The sequence below is a fragment of the Cygnus atratus genome, chromosome 4 (genome assembly GCF_013377495.2).
Source record: "Cygnus atratus isolate AKBS03 ecotype Queensland, Australia chromosome 4, CAtr_DNAZoo_HiC_assembly, whole genome shotgun sequence".
NCBI lineage: Eukaryota > Metazoa > Chordata > Aves > Anseriformes > Anatidae > Cygnus > Cygnus atratus.
Window position 1 is genome coordinate 37,039,954 of NC_066365.1, and position 21,048 is coordinate 37,061,001.

A 21,048-nucleotide genomic window follows, 5' to 3' on the forward strand; every position below is an offset into this window, starting at 1 on the left:
TGATCCTGGTTGCTTGAAAGTGCTTTGAAATTAGTCAACTAATGATAACCCTCTTACAGGGTGCCTTGCTATTAAAGCTGTCAGTCATCTTTGTACCACATGAGTAGCCGACCTCCACAGCCTGCATTCCCAGCAGCTATGTTGCAGCTGAGTAAGGCGGCCTTACTGACAACAGCAAGGCCCAGATGGAGAATCTTCTACATTCAGGGGAGGCTATGTAGGACTGGGGGAACATGTGAGGTTGGTTTATTCCAACTTGATTTCCTCCTGTTAGCTTCCACTGTCATAAAGATATGGTAAAATAAGAATTCCAGTTTCTGTCTCATGTTAGAGCTAGCTAGCCGTATAGGAAAAGGGAAAATCTTCCAACTTAAAGTTAACCCACATAGATGGGCAAGTTTTAGCTTTGAAAACAGTGGATGCTGTCTGCCAAGCCTTTTTGTTTGTTTTCTTTTAGCTTGAACAGCAAAATATACTAAGATTCACAGGTGGAAATAGCAAGTGAGTCAGGAACTGGAAGCTTACTGGAAATGGTAATTAACCCAGTTTTAATCTCAAGTCTTGATAATTACATCTAGTCTTTCAGACACTTCAACTGTGTAGAAACAATTAAGATAACAGCAAACCTACTACTTTTCCACCTTTTGACTACAGATAGTTGCAGGAAGTTTTAGGGTTTATAAATATTAAGCCAAAGTGAGACAAATCAAGTTTTTATTTAGTGTAAAGTCAGAAATACAACATCTTTAAAATGCTCATAAGTTAAATGAAGGCCACAGCAGTGGGATGTAAAATGGTATATAGATGAAATGACTACTATATACAGACCGATAGATAAAATATCACTATCCAATCTTACAATACACAACTGTGATTTTAAGATTACGTGATCTTGGGAGAATTGCTGAAGTCTAACAAAGTGCATGCTCTGTCGCCACTTGGTGTTTGTGGGTATCTCCTTACAGTGCAGATGGAGATGTGGAAGTGACACAGCTTTAAAGCTAGGATGGCTATAATGAAATATAATTTTTAGAAGTCAAGTGCTTGGGTGTTTTTTTATTTTTTTAATGCTCGAAGCCTGGACTAGCCATGCAATTTATTCTACCTGCTAGGAATTCTTGGATGTATTCAGATTTTCAGATAGGCAATAAAGTGACAAAGCAGTCCAGAGACATTTACAAGTAACAAGTAAGGTTAGATGGTTATAGGACCCTGTGACAAAAACAGTATCAGCCACTTGTGCCTTGGCAGGTAAAACTTTCTTCATAATCTGATTTCTTGACATAGACTCATAAGCAGCTTTTGAGACAAACTGTTAGTGCTTTGTTTGCAGTCATTTGACTCTGCTGACACTCCAATGAGTGCTATACCGACCTGTATGGGAGGACTTTTTCCCCCCTTTGGGAGGGGGAAACCTCACACTATCAGCTTACAGTTGAGAAATAGCAGCACTTAGCTGCCAAGAAGTGTGTTTTGAGATGGATCTATTCTGCCGTGACATCCACTGATTCACTTCCTGCAGCTTTATTTTACAGAATCCATCACAACAAAGTTGAATGGTTTCCTCTTGTTAAAAGGTAAAGTAAAACAGCTTCGTTACGAGACAGACCTCAGCTTTAGGTAACATCCGTAAACAGGTCTGCTGTGGTGCTATATGGCAAGGTGAAACATGCAACTGAGTACTGACCTAAAACTTACGTTTTGTATTTCAGCTTCTGCTCTTCCTTAATACTGATTATGCTAGACATACCCCTCTATGGGAAGTGCTGGTGCCCAGAATCTGGGCTGAGCTCCTTTCCAAAACCTTCTAGCAAAACCAAGCCAGTGAAAAACAGGATACCTGGATGCTAGGCATTGCTCAGAGCAGCACAGATTTGAGGCAACAGCCACTGCTGCCTCTTCTGCCTTGGATGTTTTCGTGCTGTGCCTCAAGAGGCGCTTCACAAGCTCCACCTCTGCGTCAGGTAAACAGCTGCTTTAAGGCCTGAAGCGAGGACAAGTTTGGCACTTCAGGAACAAAGTAAAAAGGTGGCAAGGAAAGACTTGTTCTTACTACCTCTCTGCACATTGCTCACAATGAGCACGAGGAAGAACACTGCTGGCTTTCTATTTCTGTCAAGCTTATTACTTAGTATTTTTTTTTTGTAACTGTTAACTACACAACTGAAAAACTTCAGGAGGATCGTACATTATGATGCAGATGATCATTCTTTGATGAAACAAGGAAGTAAAAATGGTTTGAAGGGTAGATCTTGCAAATGAGACATTAATATTGCATCAATTTGGTATTTCCCTGATGCTCATTGCTTATCCTTGTTCGCCTTCCCTTACCCTCCTCCTTCCAAAAATATCCTGTAATTCTGTATACAAACCCTGCAAATAATGTCATATTGTTTCTACTTCACGAAAATTCCTAACTGGTTTATAGGCTTCTGTTTGAAGTTGCTTTGCAGAGATACGGACAGTACTATACAGTAATCTAACTATACTCGAGGTGAAAAAGGTGATGCCATTAGACTTGGAATAGTTTTATCAAGTAAGTTTTCAACACCATTTTATAACTATTATTTTGCTAGTCAAGAACACTACCCTAAGACCTCAAAGAGAGCCAACATACACGTTTAACCTGACAAACTGAATCCAGTTTTTAACAAGATATGTTCATTTAAAACAAATATGAAAATCTAGTAAGTCTCTATACTATATTTGCACATTGCTTAATCTTAACAATATACAAACTTATGTCTCCTGTTCATGATAATGTTCTTAATTCTGCTTATCACTGAAGTTTATAGTTTTCAGGTATCCAGTAAAGCCACAAAATAAGGTACTTTAGCTCACGAAGTCTATGCCAATTAAAACAAAAAAAGACAGCAGCAATACAATGACATCATTTGTGAGTCAACCCTTACTTCCTTTTGCTTTTTGTGTCAGTGGTTTGGAAAACACTAGATGCTGACATCAGATTTTCTATATACTGTCCAAGAACTTGGTTTTCTGATTTCAGTTTCAAGTTTTCTTCCTTAACAGCATCTACTCGTGCTGAGAGATCTGCAAAGGTGATATTATAAGAAAAAAATTAGAAAGTATTGCATATAATAACAAATATATTTTATGTCCCTACATCAAACCATTCACATCTCTGTTTCACATATGTGAAACACTGCTTTAAGGTATTACCTGGACTACCTTAAGGTATTCCCACTGTGTTACTCCCAGGTTTTATCTAAAACCCATTTTCCCTAAATTATGTTGTAGTATAGTATTTTATGACAAGTGTGTCACACAAACTAATTGTTAATCTGTGTTCTTTTCTTGACTTTTTGAATTAAGTTATTGCAAACTAAACTATCTGGAAACCTACGTCCAGTGACGAGCAGACACAAAGACAGTGCGTATTAAGAGAATCAAGCAAGTAATACATTGCAGAAAGACGGGGGGAAAAAGTGGCTGGCATCACTAAAATTTCTGAGACCTTTTTTATGTACCTCCAAATACACAAATGACACATATCCAGACAGCAGCACTTTCAGCCTAAGACAGGGAAGAACAGTAAGGTTCTCCTCTTTTGCTTAATATCGTGCTTATGAAAAATCTGAGGTGTCAAACTGCTAACCTTCAAGTGTGTGCTGCAGTTCCAAAACTTGATTAATAAGCCGTGTTTTCTCTTCTAATTCCACCTGATTCTCAGCCTCAACAGCTGCAACAAATCATACGAGCTTTAATGCAACCTCTGAAACAGCTGGAAATTACACTAAGCAGAAAAAGTAACAACGAAGAACAAGCACATAGAGAACTTATACCATCCATGTCAGCATTCATCATCGGAGAACGGGCTCTTCCCGCTTTTGAACGGCGTAGTCCTGAGAGACGGTCTGCGTAAGGGAGAAACAGACAACTGAGGTAAGCATCACAGCGGCGAGCACCTGGCTTCCAGGTGCGTTTCGCTAACTGGCGTTAAAAAGCCCTCGACAAACGCTGTTCTGCCTTAGGCCCCGCGTCGCTCCGTGTCACAAAAGCGGCTCCCCGAGGAGCCACGCTTGGGCTTGGGGACCCCACTCCGGGTTGAGCCCGCGCAGCGAGGCCTCGCTCCGGCCGCGGGCTCCCCACGGATCCTTCTGGAAGCGCCTCCCGCGGGCACCGGGGGCCCCCCTTTTAATCACGGCCCCCCGGGCCCGCTTCGACCCCTTCTCCCCCCCTCCGGGCTCGGCGGCCGCAGCCCCCCGGGGCCCCGCAGCCTCCCCCCGCCGCCCAACGGCCGCGCCCCACCTCAGGCCGCCGCCGCCGGCTCCCCGCGGGCCGCCCCGCGCCCACAGCCCCTGGCCCGGCCCGGCCGCAGCCCTGCGCCGAGCTCCGCAACGCGCCTGCGCACGGCCCGGCGGCGGGGCGGGGCGGGGCGGGGCGAGCCGCCTCAGCGGGGCCGGGGGCGGGCTGTGGGTAGGGTGACGGCGGAGCCGGGCCCGGCAGCAGGTGGCTCCGTGTCCTGCCCGTCCCGGCCCTCACCGGGAAGGTTCCCCTCCTCCCAGCCCCTGCCTGTTTTCCAGCACAAAGACCCCGCGTTTTGAGGTACCAGGTGCGAAGCCAAGCGAAGAAAAGCCCGCAGCCAGAGGCGCTTTGATGAGCGGCCAAGTAAAGCAGCCTGCCGCCAGGCTTGTCTGCCTGCCTCGCACGCTGCTCGGTAGCGGATTGCCACCAAACATCCTGCCCTTTGAGGTGGTTGCTCAGGGCATGCTCTAAATCCTACAGCTCCCAAGTCCCGAACGCACACGGAGTAACCTGATAGTATCTTACACGTTAGGGTGTGCTCCGTGTCCCCCTTAGCGGCAGGAGGCTGGTTCAAGCCCCTGTATAACCATGCTGCCTTTATCAGCCTCTAGTAGATTGTTAACCCTTTTTGCATTACAAAGAACAACTTACTTGTTCTTGAAGCTGTCAGCATGGCAAGCCTTGCCTAGAGACTTCATACACTTTGTAGGAGAACTGTATTTACCCCTTCTGTTGATTAATTTGCCAGAAAAGCAGGGCTGACCCTGGCTCTTGTCTATGCCCTCACATAAAACACGATCTTAAACACTAGGATGGCGTTCTGCTGGGTGTTACGTGTAAGTCAAGCTACAGCGGAATAGCTAGGTAGTTTTGCTCATGAGCAGTTGTAGCAATTCAGATGTGCCATTAGTGTCAGAGCTCGCAAACGCACAGGAAGTCATTTACTGCCTCCAGAAACAATCAGGTTTGTTTTTTCTAAAAACCACCTTGGCAGGGATCCGTCAGGGTTTGCTTCTCTATGGTTTCCCCACTCACTAGGAAGGGCAGCAGTAATGGGGTAAATACTAATTACGTGCAGGTTTGTGCAAATCGGTTCACTTTGCTTGGCAAACTGATTTGGCATAACCTGTGTTCACAGAGCTTTTCTGCTTTGTTTTTGTTTATGAACTTACTGCTTTCTACTTCAGAGGAAATATATGGTCTAAAGAAAATGAAATGATATTAATATATTCTGGAAATTAATTGTTTTCTCTTGTGGAGCAACGTAATTCGATAGTAACATCCAGTGTGCGGTTTAAAGGAGAAATAAGAGGATTCTCTTTATTGGTGGAACATCTGAACACTGCCCTAAGTAATGTTCTGCTGTTCAGTTTATTAAACTGTTTGTACACTTACACACTAGATCACTTGCTTCAGGTAAGTGGGTTGCTGACTGAAGAGTTAAAAAGAAAGCTTGTAATTTTTACCAGTGTGTCAGAGCTCTTGAAGTCAAATCTGAACCAAGAGCCAGTGCTAATCCCTTTCTGTCTTACTAATTCATTTCATATTCTCTAAGGCATTTTGTCAAAGCCAGGGGGCATTCACGATATTGTTGCTTATATTATATTCAATTTAGAAGAACAGCACCTCTCACTTTACAAATGCAATTATCTATACTTATACATATCCTAAATTCCAATTAAGATTTCCAAAAACTAGTTGACATTGCTGGCAAAAGGAATTAATTTACTCAATTTCACTGTAAGACCTTTTTTTTGTTTAAAATAGCAACAGTCTCCCTAGGATATAAGGCATCATTAATCGTTAGCCTGAACGCATATATCTGCACAGTTACAAAACTACAGGAGATTTCATTCACACCGTCAGTCTCATTGCCCTGGACTCCAGTTCTAATAGTCCTTGCTGCTAATGACAAATGTTTTTCAGATGTTTCGTTTCTAAAAGTCTTGTGTATGTCCTGTTTTTCCATGGTACACAGTGCAAACCAACAAGCCTTTCACTTCCTTTTTGGCACCGTTACATGCACCAAAGGCGCCTGCGTAAACTGGCTGATGACAGAGGCTTCACTGTTCACCATTAGAATAGAAACATATTCTCCTTTTCATTAACAGAAGAAGTTATTGTACATATTTCTAAGATGTTTTCTATTTGAGCTGTACTTTTTTCTCCTTTAATATTTCCACAAAGAAAAAGATGAAAAGGATGACAATTGGCTTCATACTTTTTCCCTGCCGCACCCTTTGCATCAAATCTTCATTTTGTTTCTCTGCAGAAATGACAGCCTCTGAGGATTTTTTTCGTCTTGCTCTATGCTAGAATTCTGTGCAGTTATTGTTACTTTTTCCCTGCACCCTCAAAAGGCTTTTGTAGTACAGAAGATCCTTGTACAAATTTACATTTACAGCTTGAAGAAAGACTTCTGTCAGATGCAGAATCTGAGTAGTTCTTAGTTTGCGCTTTTTCCAACCAAATCAAATTATAAAAAAAGAACAGCTATTTTGACTTACATTGGTCTAAGTATCATCTCTGTCCTTACTTATTGGCCAGGTTTCAGGAGTTCTTTAGGCCCCTTATGAGAATGGTTCCTCACCAGGTGAGGTAACCTGTGTGCATTCAGTTGGGGGGAAAAATCTGTTTTCTTTAGAAAGCCTACAGAAAGGAAGCCTTAGAAAGCCTTATTTTCTCTTTAATGCTGAAGGGGTCCTCCTTCCAATGAAACTGCATCCTGACTTCTTCATGGTTGTGCAGGAGTGCAGATGTTTCCATTTTTACGCTAACTCCACCAAAATGCATTTCTAAACAGAATGGAGAACTGAACTCCTTGCAGTGTTAGGCTGCGAATACCAACATACATGACATAATGTTGGCCTGTTAACTGGTTGATCTTCCTTGTAATCATCAGCTGCAGGTTTGTCACAAATGTTTGTGGAAGGACTTTTTAGTGAGGTCCCACAAAGCTTTACTGGTAACTTGGAGATGAAAAACTATTTTGCATTTCTTTAAGTTAGGCCTAAATGTTTAGGGGGTTGTTTCTGCTTTTTAAGAAGAGGGTTATGTGTAAGAAATGCGGTCATTAATGCTGGCTTTCTGGAAACTGTATTTGGAGGGGAAAAAAGAAGAAAAAAGTAAGATAATTTTTGGATTCTTTGCAATGAACAGAAACTTGACTTACTGAGCATTGGTGAGAAGAGCAATGCAGAAACCTTTGCAGCTGTGGGTGTCATCTCCCTGTTTTGTTTTATTTCTGGTTTAATTTCCTCTGTTGCTGTACGTTTTTTTTTTGAGGGAACTTTATCAAGTGCTGAGTTTCTTACTGAAAAGGTATTACTTTCACTAAAGATTGAAATATTTTCACCTTTTAACAAATGCTGTTAATGAATGCTTTCCCTTGTTTCAAGTGCTTTTGATATTGCTATTCAAATATTGATTGAGAAGTTTCTGTCTTACTACCATTTTATGTTCATCTTGATTTACATGAGAATGATTTCTTTTTTTTTTTAAATACCTGCGTACTTAACAACTAGAAAAATGCTGCTGTTTTGGAAGAACAATAGCTATTAAACATTCATGGATTGCACTCAGTTAATCAGGCTCAGTAACCCCTGTTGCTTTTCCACAATAGCTTTTCAGTGTACTAAAGAATCTTTGATATTAAGGCTCTTTTCCGATTAGGTTATCGGACTGTACATACATAGTGTGTTGCTCTACTTGTCCTTGTTTCGTATTTTTGTCAGTACACTCCAAGAGATGGGGGAAAGCCTTATGTAATTACAGACATACGAAGTTCATTAAAACCAGTGCATCTTTGTGATCCTAGTTAAGATTTAATTATGGAACACTTGCTTCTAAAACCTCAGGTCATCCTCAGGCAAAGTCCACTTGCTTATGATTTGGTTCAAGGTCTACATATTGTTAGCCCCATTTCTTTATTCCTTGTTTGAGATTCTGTTGTCCATCTTAAGGAATCATTTTCTCTCACTGTGTAAAACTTTTTGTTGTCCTCCCTGCTCTTGTGGAATCGATGTCCTTCTCCAGGCTGACAGTTACAGCAGTGAGACCCATCCTGTTTGTTAGCTTCTGTGCTCTGGTCATGGTAATTGGTTGTGACTTCAGCTGGGAGAGGAAAGGAAGACTGTTTGCTGCAAAGCATATAACAGTCTCTTCCTGATATTGATTGAAAATTTTCTTACACCTGTCTTTCTGGCCTCTAGGTGTTGCCCTCTGGCAGAAAAAATGGACCAGGGCTATCATATTCAGCCCCTATCTTACTGTATTCTCTCTATATGCCATCACGTTAAAAGCTTGCCTGAAAATGCCACTTATTCTCAATTACCCTGAATTTCTTTCTGTACTTGTGAGTGACTCTCCCCACGTCTTTACTCTTGGGGGTGGTGGAAGCTCTGGTTTTGGTATCAGACCTTGCATAAAGAAGCTTTGTTTGTGTCCTAACGAGAGAGGTTTTAACTTTCTGCCTGTTTTCTCATGCGTGTTAACATTTTCCAACCTGCAAGGGTGCTGAGGTTAGAGAAGAGAGGAGGCTCGGGTGAGAGACCAAGCAAGCAACACTGCAAAAAGACCCAGCTGAGACCAGGCAGATTCAAGCTCATGCAGTGTTGTGGCTGCCACGCAAAGACTAGACAAACTCGTGTGCTGCCCCTCATCTCTTCCTGCCACGTTACCGGCTGTGCCGCGAGTCATGAAGCCGTGTCATAGGACAGCTTTCCCTTACCGTTCTGCTCCTTCTCACAGAGAAAGAGTCAGACCTGCAGTAACAGAGGGGTCTCCCGACAGCACAGCTTGTGCCTGCGTCTGCAGACTTGTCTGATTGTGAATGGCTAGCCTCATGACATCAGCACACGGCTATGTACTGTATAAGCTTATTGCATTTAAAAGATCAACTCCGAGGTTTTTTAAAATACGTGCTAAAGGCAGCAAGTACACTGAATTCTTTAAGCTAAAATGACAAGACAAAGCAAAACAGTCTTCTGTTTAAAAAAAAAATAAAGTAAAGGACTTTTAGCATTCATTAATCAGCAATCCAAATTTCTAGCTGGTGTAAATTAGCACAGCTGTATGACGGCCAAGCTGATATGATCAAGTTGATACTCTGGCCACACCTTTCTAAGTAAATTATTGTCAATTAACTCAATTTTTCTAGGATGTAGAACTATCCTACTTCCCATTCCAAATCATTTCTGTTCCACAAACTGGAAGGACAAGGGGAGGCAATCTTTGCTTTTCGTAGTTTCTTTTAAAATGGTTACTGCTTAATATTTGGGATTTAAGTGGATCTGCTCATTTCAGTTACCACTTAATTTGCATCACTTCTTGTGAACTCTCTCTAGAGTATGTCAGAGATCATCACTCCATGTTCAGGCGGAAGGGCCAGCATTATCTGTATTTTCTTTGAAAGAGGTAACTACTGAGTTAACATTTCTGGAACTTTCTTTATAAACCATGAAAGGCTATATATTGTCAGATGGTGAGTGTATATTACCATACGTTATTATAGCAAAACTCTGGTAGGCCCCACCTCCCCCGAAATCTCAAATCTTAATTAATCACAAGGCTTATTCAACGGCAGAATTAGAGAAGTTTACATGAGAGTATTTTCTAAAGATACGTTGTACCTCATAACTGGGATCTACAGGTTCGTGTGCTCACACAGTATTATTATTTGGACCATGGAATTTATATTGTATCAGTAGGTAACCAGAGTTTCTTACCTGAATCATCTGCCAAAGAAATGTTGGTGAAAGTGCCGTCCTCCTCGTCTAAGGGTAAATCCATTTTGCTTCCTTCTTTCGAAATTTTCTGGGAAGTGCATTAAGCATGGCCGTTTGCAGCCATTTTTCAGTGTGCGCGTGACTTCTCCTGTTAAATCCTTAATGAGTCCACCACAGAGGTGTTACCCGATGCTGTTGGCAACTACACACGTCGTGCTGTGTGATATCTCGGCTGAACCTTGAGCTCCTTTCCGGAAACTGTTAAGCTAGAAGGTTGAAGAGCTGTAGCAGCTTCGTCAGATATGTGCTGAGCAAACGCTATTATTGCACACTCTTTCTGTGAAAGAACTGTGCGTTCACCTGAATCGGGTTTTTGTTGTTTTTTTTTTTTTTTCTTTTCCTAGGGCTGCGTGTGGTGGTTTGCTTTTTTTTTTTTTTTTTTTTTTATCCTTTGATAGGAAAAAACAGAAAGTCTTAACGTTAAATGTTCAAAAATGTTACTCATAGCCCAAGCAAATGCAATGAACAGATTTTGGAGCCACAATTTTAAAATATAATCTTCAAATACTTAGGAATGTGAGTAATTTTACTTGAACAGTCACATCAAAACCAATTGGCTAAAACAAGTAAGATATATGTGAGCATGTGGTGTTCTGTGATAGTAGGTGGGAGGAAGGAAGAGAAAATGAGACCAAAGAAAACCCCGCTTCTGAGGGCAGTTTGTTTTCGCTTCTTAAAGAAAACTGAACATGGTTTGAACATGTATTTAAAAAAAAAAAAAAAGGAGAAATACATATACATATAAATAGCTTTCTTTTGCACTCATGGAATAGAATATTTGTTTGCAATTAATTTAAAACTATAAATGGCCCTGGTCTTGATTAAAGAGTGTAGTGAACGGTGGAACCACTTCCTGCTCAGGGGGTTGCATGTTCAGAGTCCACCTGACTTGGATCTTTTTTAATCAAAATTTGTATTCAGAAAAAGACCAAGTTTAGGATGTTGACAAATTTTTCTTAATTAGGAACATCTCTGAAGTCTTGCTGAAAATTGAACTTAGTTTTGGGAAGCATTGCCCAACTTACAGAAATGGTAAATGTAATGCTATTTGGTTTTTCTTCTGATCCTTTAACTGCTTGTGTGTGTGGTTTTAGTTTTGATAAAGATTTTCTGTTGCTGTCAGTGAAGGCACTGACAACTGATTTCAGAGATTACTGAAAATGGAATGAGTCTTGCATTTTCAGAATAGTGTTGAGTGTTATTCTAACTTAGTTCTTATCCAAGTGAAGCTGAAAATTTGCCTTACTGGTCTTGAACAGTCTGCATGTTGTGTGCTCAATCTGTTCCGTTGGTAAAAGATGGAGTGAGTGGTCCTTCCCTGTATGATCTTGTATACAGTTTTAAATTAACTTGTAAATCCTGAATGACAAAAGAAGAGAAGAAGGGGAGAAAGGAGAAAATGGTCAGTTAATGCAATCTTCCACAGGTCCAGTGGAGGTTCAGCTGTTGTTCGCTGTTCTTCTCTTGGCCACTGCTGGTTGTAGCTGCTTTAATCCTTATTTGCTGTCACGTTGAAATTTGATTGTTTTTGCTCTGGTGGAAAGGATTCCATATCATTTTTTCTCCTTCTCTGTGATGCAATAGCATGCTTCAGAGCCCTCCCATTAAAACTAGGAAGCATTTTCATCTTTTGTCTTTGTCCTTTATTCTTCTCAGACATGTTATGTATGGTTGAAGCATTTCAACAACTCAGCTTGGAAGGGCATGTCCTAAAAGCTCCAGCAATTATACTATCTGTACCTCTGAATTTTGTAAAATCATACGCCTGTGGAACTAAACGTGTTGTATCTTGTCTGAACTGTGTAGCTCTCATCTAAAATGTTTAATTAACTTCTCTTGCCTGTGTCAATATTGTTCTATTGTATTGGCCATACGGCCTCCCTCTGGTAGGTGCAATTTCCAGGTAAATCATTAGCTGGTTTTGGACACAGTGAATATGGATGTTGTGCAGCTGTTATTTGTGCCTAGATCAAAGTCATTAGTAACAGTGATGCAGAGTAAGAGCTGTATTTTAACAGGAGCGAGTAAGAAAGGCTCCTCAGGGTGAAGGTGGGTATGATTCATGGAGCGGTTTGGCTGCCTCGTGTGGGCTACTCTGATCCCTGCAGCTTCTGGAGCCAGGCTCTTGCTCTTGGGCATCCTGCTCCGTGTGGCACCGAAGAGCAGCTTGCCTCAGGAGTCTTCCACGCCTACGGGCTCTTGGCCCCAAGGTTTGGAAACCAGGCTGCTCTGCAAGCATCTTGGAGCTCTTTAAAGCTCTCTTTGAAAGGCCTTTCGATGATTTCTCGCTTCCTTTCCTCCACTGGTGCCTCTGCAGGAGGAGGAGAGTGCAGAAAGTATGTGTGCTTGGCTGCATGAGTGTAGTTGCACACGTGTGTGTGTACCAAAGGCTCTGGTGCTGTTTGTAGAGCTGTGTCGTTCTGCAGAAGGCCTTTCACGAGGACCTGGGCCATCAGCTGGGGCTGGGAGGGACTGCCACAGCTTGTTCTGGTAGTGGAGACGTGTTTACTGACAGGGAGCGGTGGGGTTTGGCGAAGGGCTCCTCAGATTTTGTCTAGTTTCTGTCTTGCCCACAAGGTTTTTCATGTTTCACACATACACCTGCCTGTTCTGTGACTTTAAAGGCACTGCACAGTTACAGCTATGGCTTGTTCGGTTCCGTGAGTGCTGTGGTCAGGAACACTTTCTTTGGTGGGGGCCTGCTGTTTAGTGAAATAAGGTCTTTGGATAGGAGAAGCCATGCAAACGTGAGGTAGAAGTACCCCTTCCTTGCTGTCCTCATGCTTGTTTCACGAGGAGCAGCAGAAAGGAGCAGCTGCAGGCAGAGGGGCTGACCAACTTAGAGCTCTGTGGTGGGGTTCGCTGTCAGCACCATGAGTTTGGCCATTTCCACCTTCACTGGAGTGATGGACGTTAATGTGAAAGTTACTTTGGTTATAAAATATCAGTTCCTCTTTCTGGGGGTGTCATTACCATGTTGAACAGAGGCCGGGGAGTACCTGGCAGCTGTGTGGCTGCCTTCTGTCAGAGGAAGCTGAGGGCTGGAGCGGGACAGGGACAGCCAGTCCTCCGAGCCTTTGGTGTGACGTAGCAGCAACGGCATCAGCGCCGGCACAGCTCCGTGCTGGGTCTGTCATGGTGAGTATCGATAGCAAGCACATGAGCAGGTTGCTGTCTGGGTAGGGTGGTTGTGAAAGCAACAGATCAATGCCCAAGGACGCCTTCGGGTTTGGCACTGCAATGATTCTCCGAGCTCAGGATTGTGCAGTCGGTAAGGCCCCCTGTGTAAAATTACAGGAGGGTTCTGGTCCTTCCTTGTAAAACCTGCGGCTAAATGTGCCTGGTCGTAGCTTGTTCACATTTTTAATTCTGTAAGTGGCATGTAACTAATTTGCTAATTAAAATCATTTAATGGTGACCTGAAAAGGAAGCTGGCTCAGAGTTAAGTACAGATGTGTGAACGTTGAGCTGAAACGCAGCATGTGCCGTGTCCCCTATTTCTACTAAGAGTGTAACAGTGCTTATATCTCGGTTGAGGTAGATTTCAATAGAGCTTACTTTATGTAGGGCCCAGCACTAATTTGCTCTTATGAACTGAGCTATAACATTGCAACTTTCAAAAAACCCCTCCGCCTCCATCAGTTGTTTCCTGTTACAGTGCTGGTTTGTTATCGCTGGGAGTCCACAGCTGGGGTACCTTTCGGAAACACTTCTCAGGGCTTCTATTTCAAATATTTTTCTAGCTTGGAAAGGCAAGAGGAAAGAGTGGGGTCAGAGACAGGAGGTTAGTCAGCCGAGAGACATTTTTGCTGTCTGTACCACTCAGCAAGACCTCCCCAACCCCTTGTTCCAAAGGTGTAATTGTATAGAGATGCCTGGCGTTGCTCTAATGCTTTTTCACTGTCAGTAGTAGAAAAGATTTTTTTTTGTGAAGTTGCAGGAACACTGAAGGAATGGGTTTATGTTAATTTCAGAGAACAGTGGGACGTAACCTCTGGGCAGGGGAGATTCGTGTTGTAACGCAGCTTGTGGCTGATGTTCTGTCGGGCTGTGCTGATTTGATCAAGAGTCCAATATAAAAATAAGTTTTGCAAACGTGGATGTGTCTGATGTAAGCAGCACAGTGTATGGAGTAAGCTAGTAGGGGATTCTGAAGTAGGAAGACTGATTTTTGTATCCTTAGGAGATAGAGTATCCTGCTTTTAGCTGGCATGTTTAAAAACATTGTATTTGTTTCTGTTACGAATTTGTGAGTAAAGGAGAGTAGAACCCAGCTCTGATTTTATTATGTGTAATACACGTTTGTATAAATTTGCCAGTATTTTCTAGCATACAACAAAGTGTTTGGAGTTGTTTTTCTTACACAAAACATTCTAAAAATGCATCCACTTTATCAGTTACACTATATAAAACACTACATTTTTAAAAATATGTGCCTTGTTAGGAAATGACAGCTGCCAGTGTGTTTCTGTCTTGATGAACTTAGAAAGGAACCGTGGCACGTGTTTAGTGCATGCTAATAAAGCAGTGCTAGTAAATTCACAGCATGTTCCAAGCTAGTCTGACTGACACTGTGTGACAGTAACCTACTTGCAGAACAACAGTTTACTAGGGTGGTGACAGAAGTGTATTAAATGTGTCATTTGCAGATTTAACCAGTAAGCTGAGGTGTATTAATAGTTGTCGGCAAGTCTCCTAGTTGTGCATGCTCTTCCCCCCTTTCCCTCCTGCCTCAGCACTTACCCCAGTTTAAGATACTTACGAGCTATGTTGTGTCAGAGTCTTGCAAATTTAGAGATGCACTCTGAGGGCATGCTATGCAAGCGAGTATTAGCATTTGCAAATGCTGCTTCTGAAGCTGCACTGACAGTTGGCTACCTGGAAACCGTCCATGGCAACTGCCCACTTGCATTCAGACCCACTCACTTATTACATTTAACTTTGATAAACGCGTACATGATGTTTTCTGCCTGAGTAGTTTTTTTTAAAGTTGGAACTGAACCTCTGCTGTCTGAAAATGAGTGACTTGTTCATAACATCTGGTATGTGTGTCTTAAAATAGACCCACTTTCCTTCACACTTGTCCATTCTACTCTCAGATTTCCTGTCATGCGTCTGTCTAGACTTGGAGAACATTTGCCCACTAAATTAAAAATAAAAATAAAAAAATGTACTGCTCCAGAGTACTTCAAATACTCCTTGAAGTTTTAATCTATTACAATTCCTGTAAAACTAGACAGTGAATGGGCAATTATTGAGCCGATCTATATTTTGCTGGTGTGTGAATTATAGTTGTGTGTTCCATTTCCCTCTCCTTTCTCTTTCATTTGATACATCTTTTCATAATTCTTAACTAGGTGACTCGGCACGTGCAACATGCAGCAGAACAGGACTTTTCATTGGACTTTGGGAACAACTAGGGATCATCATTCTGCTCTTCTCTGAACGAAGGCCCATTCTGCTTCACTCCATTGGTCTGCAGTTCTGGAGATAGAACTAATTCAGGAACAGAGCTGGCTCAGGTAAATTCTCCATATGTAATAATTGTTTCATTGTGTTCGTTAAAGATACTAGGAAATTATTAGTTAGCTCACTGGAGAGTACCAGTTTAGAAACTGACAATAAGCATTTTTTTTTCTTTCATCACTCTACAGTCATGCTAAATGTTTCCTCTACCACCTTGAAATACATTGATGCAGAAAATTGGGCAGCACATAACGCTGTTCCAGGGTATCTGTTCCTTATGCTTTTGGTGGTTCCTTATGCTTTTCTCTGATGTGGTTGACCCTTACAATCCTTCTGAAGCGAATGTGGCCAGTCAGAACGTAGGAACTTTTCCCTCTTCTCAGTCCTTCCTGGAGTCCTCCAGGTCTGTAACCAGGTAACCTGTGCACTTCCTCTGTTCCACAGTGCAGTTAAATGGAAAATACTTCAGATTTTAAATGTGTAGCCATTAAAATTGTCATCATTAAATGGGTGAGGGAGACCTAATCAGTTCATGAATTTAATTGTTGGTTAAACAACAAACTAATAATAGATTTTCCTATGCAAGAGAATTACAAAATTGGGTGGATCTCGATACAGAAGCTCTAGCAACACATTTCAGTCCTGGCTTCAGAAGTACTGCTAGCTTCAGGAGCACAAGAAGTTGGCTTTTACTAAGCCCTGTGCTGCAGTGGCAAGACATACCAGTTTGCATTCCAACAGGGTGTCAGCACATCATAGGGTCCTCTGTATCTCCTCCTTGAATCTTAGCACTTAGGGGGGAAAAATAAGGGAGTTTGAAGTATTTTTCCATTTCAAACTTACTTTGAAAAATCCAGCTGTGGTCTGTGGCCTAAATTCTGTCTGCCTGGGGCTTGATCAGCTGCGCTGCAAGTACTCTAACTGGGATGCCTGCTGTTGCTGCAGGCTTTTAAAGAGAGGGTCATGTGGAACAGCATATGCTGGCCTTGCTGACTTTGTGCACCAAGGGAATTTTGTCATTTGTCAGTTTTTCTGCTGCTGTCTGCTTCCTGGCCTGTCACATACCTGAAACACTTGCCGAGGCAAGTAAATAGGCTGCCACACTTTGCCTGCAGAGCTGCCAGCGGAGCACTGCAGAGTGAGGTGTCAGTCATTCAGCAGTCAGATTTGGTCATTCAGCAATCAGATACTAAGAGAGACAATGAGAAGGACAAATTCTTTCATGTGTATATCTTTTTTGTTGTTGTTGTTTTGCAAAGTCACATATTTTACCAATGTTATTGACATTCTCATACTGATGCCTCATTTGAAGGTCTCTCATTTCCTGTTGTTGCATATCTGGTCTTCAAAACTCTGAGATTATTTAATGCTCTTCACAGAAATCTCCAGTATACTGCAATCATGTGACACGGTTGCTCAACCATTTTTGTCTTGCTTGTTCCTGAATGTTGTCTATTTAAGCTGCAGCTATGCTGGTTTTTCTTTAGTACAAGCCTCCTGGAAGGTTATTGCTGATGGCATCTGTAGCAGAAGCTAGGCTAGAGAGATGAATTATTTAAAGTGACAAATGCTTTTAATGGACTTGATGATCAATAATGCTTATAATAATACAATAGCAGAGAAATCACAGCAGAGAGAGACCTCATGCATGGGAGAAAAAACACAGTTTCTAGAAGAGGTCTTTTGATACATTTTAGCCCCTATAAAATGGGCTATATCCCAGTGACTTTAATAGAGTTGTGCTCAGTGTCATTCAGCATTATTGCCAGATCTTAGTTTTATTGCAAGTCTTGCAATAGTTGGTGTTTTCTTAAAAGTTCAGCTCCTGAAATTATAAGAATCTTATATTTCATTTTAAAAAATGCAAGACTTGTGATAAAAAACTTTAAAACTGTAAACCCTGGCAGAATCTGAACACAACTGAGAAATATCAGGAAGTATTAAGGAAAAAATCTGTTATTTTAAGCCATATTTCATGAGTCATAACACTTAAATGGCTGCGGGCTTACTTCGTTCCTGTATCTCAGTGTTTGAAAACTACTTTATTAAGGTTCTTTCTTTTATTTGAAAGTTAATTCTTTTGAGACTGTGGAAGAGGTTGTTATGAGGTAGTGACTTTTATATGTATGTTTCGGGGGGTTCCTTTGTGAGCTTTCCTGGGTGGGGAGCCTGTCACAGTGGAGTTAAGGTTTCCAGTTTTGATTTGGGAAAGCTGGAAGTAGAAGGGGGAAGGAGAAAACAGTGTGTATGAACAAACTCAATTTCCATGCCAAGTAAATTATTTAAGGAGGAAAGAATGAAGCTGTGACAGTATTGCCAAACCCAAAGATTCAAAAATGCTATTCTGTAAATGATTTAGCTTCAAAAAATAATAAATATTGGGATTGTTTTATTAGCCTTTGCATTCTTCAACTATGAGCATTAATGCTTCTAAGATCTCTTCAGACCCGAGCAAATCCTTTTTTATAGAGAGTCAAAGCAAAGATATTATGAAAGCATACCAGATCAAGACTGGGTACTGGAAGAAATGCCCCATTGTATTAACGCGGTCCAAGATGAAATTGTAATGTGTCATTTACTGAGAGCTAGCTGCAAGGCCTGTGCAATAGTAACTACATGCTCTATGCAAACGTCTTGTTATCAAAACATTCACCAAAAGCCAAGAGATGGAATAGTTGTTTTCAGACGTTGCACATCTAGGGGTGGAATTATGGACCAAAAAGTTTACCGGGTGAAGCAGCAGCAGCAAAAAGTCTTGCTTGTTCTGTGCCCCAGCTGAAGCTTCTCTGTAACGTGGGATGGACCTGAAAGCTGTTCTCTCACAGTAAAGAGCCAGGGAACATGGCAATAATACAGCTGTTCCTGCGGAGTTGGGTCTGCTCTGTTTCACTTGAGGAGATGCAGTTTTAGCCGCTGAGGGGGATCAGACCTTTAATGCAGTTTCACAGGATTAGTCACAGAACTTTTTACCTAGCCGAATACAGAGCAGCCCTAAACACCCCTGGTTTTGTGTGTCTTAGGGAAGAATATTTCTGTAGACTAAAGCAGAGCTGTGACATCGGTTTCTCCCCTCCTTGCCTCGTTATATTGCACACTCACTTCTCTGTATCCCAGTTCCATGCTTACCCCCACCTGTGCTTCTGCTCGATCTCTCTTTCTGAGTACCTTTACCTTTTCTTTCCCTCTCAGCCCTCTTTACCTGACCCTGTTTCTGTCATCAGTCACTTAGTGCAAGTCCTGACTCCTGCCGAGTTCTGGCAGGCACAGTGTAGTAGTCTGCTTCCCATGGGGGCAAATTATTATCATTCGATGGGCAGTAGCTCACCTTTGTGCCGTGGTTCGCAGCTCCCTACTCTTTGATCATAAATACAAGGCAGGAGTCTGGTACTTGCTCCTGGGGGAGAGAAAGGAGAATTTGGCTGTATATTTAGGGAAATTATACCGAACAACTTAACGTGAAATGCTGCCCTTGTAGTGGAAGATAAAGAATTGCTTTATAATTATATTAGGAGTTCTGTCCTTTGGTAATGAAATGCAGTAACTTTAGAGATGGCATCCAGCAAAACAATTTCAGACAGAAAGTGAAGATTGAGCTTGCCTTTGTAAGAAATTAATGGATAAGCAAGTTCCCTAAGCTCTGTGGATTGTTTATAAGGAGGGTTTGTTAGTTCTCTACATCCAGCCCCTGGATGAAGAGCCAGATCTTGAGGTGCCTACTCAATTTTGCCTTTGACAAACTCTGAGGAAGAACTGTGCAAAAATGAAGCAGTTTCTCAGAATGTGACTCTAACAGCACTTTTTCCTCATTAGTCAGATCAAACTGTCAGAGGGTGTCTTTGCCTGACAAAGGGAAAAAGAAACATATTTTTTCTCTTAATACTTTTTTTCACAGAAGGTCCCCTTCATCTTTGACTTTCCCACTAGACTTCAGTCCCTTTCCATGTATTGGTTCCCGGCGGAGTGACTCCCACGCTCCTCCAGCAGCGTTCCAAATCAACAGCCTGTCCTCAGTGATGAGTTTGACATTCATTTATGCTAATTATTCATGCTCTGTGTGTTGTATACTTCACATGTGTATGGAAACCAGATCTCTACAGCTATTTTGTTTTGTTAGCTGAGAGGGATACCTACGTGTTTTCTAAAGTCCATTGCAAATTATCCTTTCTATTTCAAGTAGGGAAGACGTAGCCAAGCTTTTTTTTTGTAATTCCCAAGTCTAGAAGTGTGCCCATTCTTTCAGTTTGGGGCTGGTTCCAAAGACTACTGCATAGTGTTGAATTCAATAAATAATTCTGTCTACAGGTCCAATGGCAAACTTTGCATGAGATTATTTTATTTTATAGAGGGTGTTATCTTTTAGATTAGATTTTAAACCATTGTGTTTTTTTTGCTAAATTTTGGTCACCGATGGTGCTCTGACTTCTCATTTGATTAATTATGGTTTATCTAGCTTCCAGCTTTCACCTATTTTTACACCTTACATAAGCTGTGTTTATATACATCTAGAAATAGTAGGCAAAACTTTTATACTGTTTTGTAAAGCTACTTATTGTTTTTTTCTTTCAGTATCTCTGCAGCTTTGTGAGGGTTATTAAAATGGTTCTCTGTATCTTACAGAAGCAAACCAGCAAGCTCTTTCACCTTGTGATTAACACTACAGTTGTACTCTGGTATATTAAACCAAAGCATGGTGCATAGTTTGTAAGGCATTTGCAAGATGGACCTTATATAGGAATCAGCTAAAGGATGCGATGCCTTGCTGTCAGACTTTGACCCTCCAGAAGCAGATTTTGCTGTTATATTCTGAGCTAGCTGAAGAGTGTTGATGTCTGGTCCAAAGGAGGGCAGTGTTTTCATTTTTTTAAAAAGCAAAGTGTTTCTAGCAGTTCGTTTGGAAAAGAAGTCTGATTGAGAGACTGTTCTACTCCTTTTTTTTGTTTTTTTTTTTTGTTTGTTTGTTTGGTTTTTTTTTTTTTTTGTAAATTGAAGGTGCTGTGACAGTTCTTGCTTGGGTCATCAGAGAGCATGGTTAGCTCCAATTACCAGCAGTAAATGGAGAAGTATGTTTTACTAATCTGTTGCCCTGATATTATGTCATTGATTTTAAATTATGAATGAGGCAATGAGTATTTCCATACGTTCAGAGGGTAGTTCACAAAGGTGAGTTAAGCGAACGCGTTCTGCGGTGTAGTCATGGCACACTAGGAGTGCATCTGTCAGCACCCAGTACTTAAGGGGGGCCTCCAGGAAAGATGATGAGGGACTCTTTATCAGGGAATGTAGTGATAGGGCAAAGGTTAACGGTATTAAACTAAAAGAAGGTAGATTTATATTAGATATTAAAAAGAAATTTTTTACTATGAGGGTGGTGAGGCACTGGACTGGGTTTCCCAGAGGCACAGTGGATGCCCCATCCCTGGAGGTGTTCAAGGCCAGGCTGGATGGGGCTTTGAGCAACCTGGTCTGGTGGGAGGTGTCCCTGCCCATGGCAGGGGGTTGGAACTGGGTGGGCTTTAAGGTCCCTTCCAAC

General features: G+C 41.7%; 1 protein-coding gene across 4 annotated transcripts; it reads right to left on the reverse strand.

The window, feature by feature from the left end:
- Nucleotides 1–697: 697 nt before the first annotated feature.
- On the reverse strand, nt 698–10,341 carry SCOC (short coiled-coil protein). Of its 4 annotated transcripts, none has more exons than XM_050710429.1 (4): nt 9,993–10,341; nt 3,804–3,875; nt 3,617–3,700; nt 698–3,051 (listed from the first exon to the last, which is right to left on the reverse strand). In XM_050710429.1, the coding sequence occupies exons 1-4, from the start codon at nt 10,054–10,056 to the stop codon at nt 2,909–2,911; spliced, it is 363 nt and encodes a 120-aa protein (XP_050566386.1). In that variant the 5' UTR covers nt 10,057–10,341; the 3' UTR covers nt 698–2,908. The 4 variants fall into 4 exon arrangements, with proteins under 4 accessions (XP_050566386.1, XP_035406456.1, XP_050566387.1 ...); XM_035550563.2 differs by lacking the exon at nt 9,993–10,341 and adding an exon at nt 4,270–4,383; XM_050710430.1 differs by lacking the exon at nt 3,617–3,700 and having other exon boundaries at nt 9,993–10,233.
- Between the last annotated feature and the right edge of the window lie 10,707 nt (nt 10,342–21,048).